Source organism: Asparagus officinalis, chromosome 2, assembly GCF_001876935.1.
Source record: "Asparagus officinalis chromosome 2, Aspof.V1, whole genome shotgun sequence".
NCBI classification, from domain to species: domain Eukaryota; kingdom Viridiplantae; phylum Streptophyta; class Magnoliopsida; order Asparagales; family Asparagaceae; genus Asparagus; species Asparagus officinalis.
Window position 1 is genome coordinate 52,258,150 of NC_033795.1, and position 8,054 is coordinate 52,266,203.

Genomic DNA, 8,054 nt, shown 5'->3' on the forward strand with positions numbered 1-8,054 from the left:
AATTCTGGTGTCTTTTTTAATCGGTGAAAGACTAAACCGGCAACGCGTATTAGGCGTTGACTCATCCCTACTTAGGATTCGGGATGAAAGTCCCCAGAATTATACTCTGGTGTCTTTTTTAATCGGTGAAAGACTAAACCGGCAACGCGTGTTAGGCGTAGGCTTATCTCTATTTAGGAGTTGAGATAAAATTCCCCGTGCACAAAGTGCACGGATTGGAAGTTGGGAATTGTGTCTTTTCTCAGAGTAAAGACGGACTGGAAAATGGAAGAGGAAGAATTTTATATTCTATCTCCCGACACTGAAGAAGAAGAATTTTATATTCTATTTTCAGCTGGAAAGGAGACTCGAGGTGGGATCTCCACCCCCAGAATCCGTGTAACAACCGTGAATTTTGATACGTATTTAAATAAAATTTTCTAGTATTTAAAATAATATATTATATTTTATTAATACTTTTCCTAATTTCTGGAAAGTCCCTCATTTATTGAGGAGAAAGCCCAATTTCGACCCTAACTTTTATAGGTTTGGTGGAAAAAGGAAAAGATGGAAGTCTTTCGTTTATCGAAAAGGATAACTCAATCTTAGTCCTAACTATCTGCAGGTTTGACTAAGTAAAGTTGGAGACAATCCTAACTTTTATAGGTTTGATTGCTCAATTGAAAGTGGACCTCTCGTTCATGAAAGGAATCGAGAGGAGAATCTGGTTGTGGCCCTAACTTTTATAGGTTTGACCAAGGAAGCAGTGGAAGTGGGAGTTTTGAGACGATCTTACCTTTTATAGGCTTTATCGTTCAATTTGAAAGTGGACCTCTCGTTCATGGAAGGAATCGAGAGGGGACTTTGGTTGTGGTCCTAACTATAGGAAGGTTTGACCAGGTAGACAGTGAGAGTGGGAGTACAAATCATAGTGGGGGTTTAGTGTTTATCACCTTGTTCGTAATTATCGGGTTATCCCTAAGAAAATTACATATAGCGTTCTTCTGGGAACTTCCCATTACATGAATCATCCACCCCCAGCTTCTTTCTTGGAACTGGGTCTGACTTTGTACTCCGTTACATGTCCGGGTTATCCTTAAGAATATTAGCGTAACATTCTCCAGGAACTTCCCATCAACGGTAGGAAACAGTTTAGACTCATATACCTATTGGAGTATCAGGGAGCAGTTTAACCTCATATACCGATTGGAGGATTGAGAAGCAGTTTATACTCGTATACTCTTCGGAGTATTAGAAGGAGCAGTTTTTACTCTTATACTTATCGGAGTGTTGCCGTTCTTATTTGGCTTATCCTAGCGTTATGACGCTGGCTTCAACCAAGGTTTGGATACTATTCTTTAAAGTAAAGCAAGCCTTGGTGGGATGAAGGATCCTCCTGTGGTACGCGCAGTACTTCGGATCTGCAGTATTGTCAGCTTCCTCTTGATTTGTGATGGGCGGCAGCTTAATCTTGTTGTTTTTAAGAAGGGTCTCGAAGATGGCTGGAACGTCTTCGTCCTTGAATGAGTACTCTTTTTGGAACCTCGGATCCAAACTATTCTGCTGTCTTCGGAGCTGGTGTTGTGACGTTTGATTAACGTCAAATCAGTTTTCAAGAGAAGTTTTTCTACAACAAGAAGAGGCTTTCAAATCTTATTGAGATCATCATTTCCTCAGCTCTTCTTATTCATTGAGAAGTTTTCTAAACCCATTCTTATATAGCTTGTTATTTCACTTTCAATTGATTAAGCTATATTCATTGAGTTATATTTATTGAGTTTCATTCACTATTATCACACACACTTATTGAGCTTTATATTCTCATATTATATTGTGGGTTGTGGTGTGGGATTTAGTGAGTGTGAGCTTCATTGTGTTCTCACTTGTTAATTGAGAACAAATCATTGTATTTAACTTTTATTTGTGAGAATCACTTGTAATACACTTGTACACCGAGAGAAGTGTGAGGAGAGAGAGACGGGGTCAAATCCAATAGGAGTGGCGTCGATTGACGAACCTAGGGAGAGGTTGTAATCGAGCACTTGAGGAGGAGGACACGGGCTAGATTCCTACACTTAGTGTGTAAAGTGTGATTGTTGAGTGATTGTGTAGTGTGAGAGTTTTCGGTGAACTTGTAAACCGAGTGTGTAGAAGTTCCGGCTTCCAAACCGGATTGTGATAGTGGATATCTCCTCGAGGTGAGGAGCGGGGACGTAGGTCGTGGGGACCGAACCTCGTAAACATATCGTGTGTTTGTGTTTTGCTTGTCTCACATTTTATTTGTGCATATTCTTATTATTCTTATTGTTCTTATTGTTCATATCTATCTCTTGTAAGAACATATTGATCAACATAATTTTAATTGCTATTAATTGGGATTAGATTAGCATAAGACCCTAATCACCCCCCCTCTAGGGTCTAACAATTGGTATCAGAGCTTGGTGCTCTTTGATTTAAGGACTAACCGCCTTGAGTTAAAGATCCAAGTTATTGTATTAGTGCTAATCTAATTTTGATTAATTGTGCTTCTTGCATTTCATCTCTATGGATATGAATGATTCATCTTGCTTAGGATATGCTATTAATATTGCTCCTCGTTTGGATATTTTCCCCTACGCTCAATGGCGCATTAGATTCAAACTTTTTGTTCAATCTAATCAATTTGATTTGTGGGAAATTATTGAGGATGGTTATGTTATTCCCATCTTGGAAAAATCCAAATGGTGTGATAATGATAAAAGATTGTTTAACATGAACAAGCTTTTGCTAGGATTTTTGATTGGCGCTTTTCACTCATCGTTTTCTAACAAACTTGCTAATTTTGATAGTGCTTATGCTTTATGGAAACTTATTGAAGCACATGAAGGAAAATTGGAGGCTATTCAACAAGCGTTGGAAAATCCCGTTTTGAGCTCTAAGGAAGCCTCACCCCATGTACAACACCACTAGGTAGTAACCCTAGTGAGGTATGCGATAGCGATGATATTCTTACTTTTGATGAACTTGCTCTTGAATTTGAAAAATTACACAATTGCTATATTAATGTAAAGAGTAAGTATGTTAATTTAAAATCCACTCATGAAACACTAGCTATTAAGTTTAATTTTATTACAAATGAAAATATAATTCTTAAAGAATGCAATGAAAATTTGAAAATTAAAAATGCTAGTTTGCTTCATGAAAAGCGTGATGCGATGTTAGAAGTAGATAAGTTGAAATCTATGATGAGTAATCTTGTTTATCCTACTTCTAATAGCAATGCTTGTATGCACAATGATGAGTTGAATCAAATGAGAAAAAGAATATCTACCTTAGATTCAACACTAAAGACTTGTATTGCTAATAATAAAAAGCTTATGGACGTATGTGCAAAGTTCAATGTCAATTCTTCTAAGAAACCTATTCACTATGCACATATGTATGACAAAATTCACAAATGTTCTACTTGCGGTCTTAAAGGCCATTTAGCTCAATTTTGTCATAATGCACCAAAAATTGACAAGCCTACACATGATTGTGCATCCCATCAAGCTTCATCATCACATACTCATGTACACACACATAGTGTAAATCATAAACATGCTTATGTGTACAAATGTGATTATTGTGGTCGTGTTGGCCATTTGGCCATGTTTTGTTTCGATTTGAAAAGAAATTCTCGTTTGCAAAATAATTACAAAGGAAAATCTATTTTTGCAAATGAACCACGTGCATTCTATTTCGGTCAACGTAAACCATTTAAACCTCTACATTGCACAAATTGCAATCGTATGGGTCACGTTTACAATTTTTGCTTTGATCGTATTGGTGCACAAAATACGCTCAAACGGGTTCATAACCCTAGGGCCTTGGATTTAAATGATAGGGGTCATGTCCCAAGTTCTAGTGGTACCAAAATGATTTGGGTACCAAAAAGACTTATATAGTATTCTTTTTAATGATTTGTTTTTGTTTTGTTCTGTCTTTGAAAAATTTCTTTTTGGCTTTGAATGACAAATTATATTCCTTATGTCAAAATAAATTATCTACATGTTTTCTAATAGATAAAATTACTTTTATATCTTATAAAAACTTTTTAGATTGTAAAACATATTTACAGAAGGGTTTATAGTGAAAAATATTTCAAAAACCATCTTTTATGTTTATCTGCAATTTTATCCTCTTTCGGTCGACCGACCCGGTCGACCGACGGTTATCTGGAAGCATTCCGGTCGACCGAGTCGGTCGACCGAAATTAAATCACGTTTACAATTTTTGCTTTGATCGTATTGGTGCACAAAATACGCTCAAACGGGTTCATAACCCTAGGGCCTTGGATTTAAATGATAGGGGTCATGTCCCAAGTTCTAGTGGTACCAAAATGATTTGGGTACCAAAAAGACTTATATAGTATTTTTTTTAATGTGTTGTTTTTGTTTTGTCTTTGAAAATTTTTTTTTGGCTTTGAATGACAAATTATATTCCTTGTGTCAGAATAAATTATTTATATGTTTTTAATAGACAAAATTACTTATATACATATTATAAAACTTTTAGTAGTTTGTAAAATATTTCCAAAAGAGTTTATAGTAAAAATATCTCAAAATATCTCAAAAATCAGGTTTTTACTTATTACTTTCTTTCGGTCGACCGACCCGGTCGACCGACGGTTATCTGTAAGCATTCCGGTCGACCGCGTCGGTCGACCGAAATTGAATTTCTCAGCAGCGAGGTTTTCGATTTTTTTTTGTTTCGGTTTTTATCGGGTTTCTGTTTTTAGACCCGAACTGATCATCACCGCTCATCCCTCCATGAATCAATCCCAACCGTACTCTCTTCATCTCCTTGATCCGATCCTTCTCCTTCTCCCCATTTCGTCATTTTTCCCAAAGTCACGAAAATTCTTCACGGTCGCCTGGCTTCATCGACCGAAATTTTCATCCTTCATCATTCTCCGACAGCTTTGCTAGGTAATGATCTCCTTCTCATCTGTTTAACCTTATTTCATTGTTCTAGTATAAATTCTTCCTAATCTAGGGTTTTTGTTCTAGGGTTTCTTGTTAATTTGCTCTATATTGTTTTATGTTACAGGACATTGCAAATTTTCTCTAATCTTTTCAAAACCCTAACTCATCATGCCTCCCAAACCCTCCAAAAAGAGGTCTAAACCCGAATCTAGTTCCTCCTCTGTAAAAGCCTCACATTATGAGGATTATCTGTTGTTTAAACCTCTTGTTAGAAAATATAGGGAACTTTGTAAACTAAAAATTCTCCCAACTAGGTATATCAAGTATCCTGAACTGGCCATCTATAAAACTCAGTCTCTTCTTCATAATGTTGGGTTGGATAAATTGTTTGATGAAAGTCTTAAAGTTCCTTATTATCCTTTCTTAGTTTATCTGTTTTATGCTAACATGTCCACATCATCCTCTGCTGATGGCAGCTTGACCATTTCCTCTTCTGTTAAAAATGTGGCAATAGCTTTTACTGCCAACGAACTTGCGGGGATTCTTCAAATCCCAACAAGTGACGTTGAACTTAGGTCTATTGAGCTTAGTGATCCTTCAGTCAATCATCAAATGTTTTCACCTGGATGCTCATATCCTATGAACAATAATTCCCTTAATCCCATTGCCAAACTAATTGCTAGAATTATTGCTCATAATTTGATTCCCAAGACTGGGAGTTTTGATCACTTCGCCTCTGACAAGATTAATGCTGTTTATGCCATCTTTGCTGAAATCAAAGTTGATTGGGCTACCATCTTTATAAATAACATGGCATCTAAACACACCAAGTTTCTACCATTTGGTTCCTTTTTCACTCTCATTTTTCAACATTTCAATGTTGACCTTACAAATGAACCTAAGGTTGAATCCACAAGAGATTTCTTTGATAAAGTTTCCCTTTCCAGAATGCATATATCTCTTGACTCCACACCATCTTCTCACTCCCGTTCTAGAGCCTCGACCTCTTCCACTTCTTCCACTTCTGAGATTTGTGACCGTCTTGATCGTCTTGAGACTCGTGTCACATCTATTCAGAAGGACGTTAGGACTATTCTTTCATACCAGCGTCAGTCTCTCGGGATCCCTTCTAATTCTGAGTCTGATTCTGGTGAGGATTCTGCTGATGACTCAGATGGTGATGGTGGTGGTGATGATGGTGGAGGTGGTGATGTGATAGTAGTGATGATGTTGGTGGAGGTGATGTCTGATTTGAGCTTCGTCATGTGATGTTTTATATGCTTTCTTCTGGGTTGTAAAACTTGATAACTATGTTTTATTTTGAGTGTAATAACTCTATGATGCTTTGTGGAACAAGTTATGTATGGTTTTGTGTGACTTCTTATGTAGGATTTGCTATCTTGTGAACCAATCTATGTTTTATGCAAAACTATAGTGATTCTAATGCTTATATGATATTTTGTGGCTTATTGTGTTTAGTTTAATTCTTGTATGACTCAATGCACATTCATGACTTGATGTGTGGTAAATAAGTTGCTTATCATGAGTTTTTGTATTGTTTAAGGCTTTGGTATATTTATGCACATCTATGCTGCTTAGATGATGATTTATAATTACCTATGCTAGTTTCTTTTTTTTTATCAATACATGATTAAGAAATAGTCATGTTTTGCTTACAGAATTTGAGTTACGTGTATCATTGATACACATGTTTGTTGAATAGTTGTCAGTTTAGCTCCTGTATATATACTCTATTGATGTCATCTAGTCTATTTGACAGGGGAAGTTTTTGACATAAATTTCTTTACTTCTCTTATCTATGCTTATAAGCAGGGGGAGCATTGCTCCTATCTTTCATTTTTCCCTCTTTTTGATGTTGTCAAAGGGGGAGAAAAACTACCACATATATAGCTTACAAATTAATTCTGTTATATATGATCATGTGTGTTGTGTTTTTATATATATGGTCATGTATGATTTATTCTTGTGTTGGGTTATATGTGGATTATCAGTGTATACTTTACATTCATGTATAAATTGTTTGCCATCATCAAAAAGGGGGAGATTGTTGACCCTATAGTTTTGATGATGATTTGACAAACAATTTATTACTAATACGTTTTTCCAGTGTTTTGTGTTTATGTTCTCTTTTCAGGTATTTCAACACAGCGTTAAAGATTCAAGTTCATCTGCGTGGATTTACCTAGGTATTTGTTTAGTTTACTTACATATATGGTATGATGATATCTAAGCTCAATATATATACACTTAACACGATTTTTGACGTTTTATATCATATAGATGATTTTTCTTAAAACATTGTTAAAATATCTTTATCTCTTGTTTACAGCTCTCTCACGCTTTGCTATATACATATAATTTATGCACAATACATATATGAATATTTACAAGTCCTATTTCAAATTTCACTTTCATAAAAATACAGGTTTTCTAAGCATTTTTCAAAAACAGGTAGTTTTCACAAACGAAATTTGTTTTTCCAAAAATTCCTTTTCAAACATGTTCATTTCATCATTTATAAACTTTCCCCAAAGTTTCACTATTTTTGGATATGAATTGATATTTGTAACGATTTCTCAAAACTGACCCAAAACCTGTCATTTTTCACATATCAGATTTCGGTCGACCGATACGGTCGACCGACGGCTGTCTGGTTTCTGAGAAACTTTCTAGTGTTTTTCCGGTCGACCGGAATTTAGAAGTTTTCTAAACTCTTTCCTATATAGCTTATTATTTCACTTTCATTTGATTAAGCTATATTCATTGAGTTATATTTATTGAGTTTCATTCACTATTATCACACACACTTATTGAGCTTGATATTCTCATATTATATATTGTGGGTTGTAGTGTGGGATTTAGTGAGTGTGAGCTTTATTGTGTTCTCACTTGTTAATTGAGAACAAATCATTGTATTGAACCTTTATTTGTGAGATTCACTTGTAACACACTTGTACACCGAGAGAAGTGTGAGGAGAGAGAGACGGGGTCAAATCCAATAGGAGTGGCGTCGATTGACGAACCTAGGGAGAGGTTGTAATCGAGCACTTGAGGAGGAGGACACGGGCTAGGTTCCTACACTTAGTGTGTAAAGTGTGTTTGTTGAGT

At 35.8% G+C, this 8,054-nt stretch overlaps 1 protein-coding gene across 1 annotated transcript; it reads left to right on the plus strand.

Moving 5' to 3' along the window:
* LOC109831175 lies at positions 2,906-6,194 on the plus strand. Its single transcript, XM_020398513.1, has 3 exons — positions 2,906-2,945; positions 5,050-5,985; positions 6,100-6,194. The coding sequence occupies exons 2-3, from the start codon at positions 5,094-5,096 to the stop codon at positions 6,192-6,194; spliced, it is 987 nt and encodes a 328-aa protein (XP_020254102.1). The 5' UTR covers positions 2,906-2,945; positions 5,050-5,093.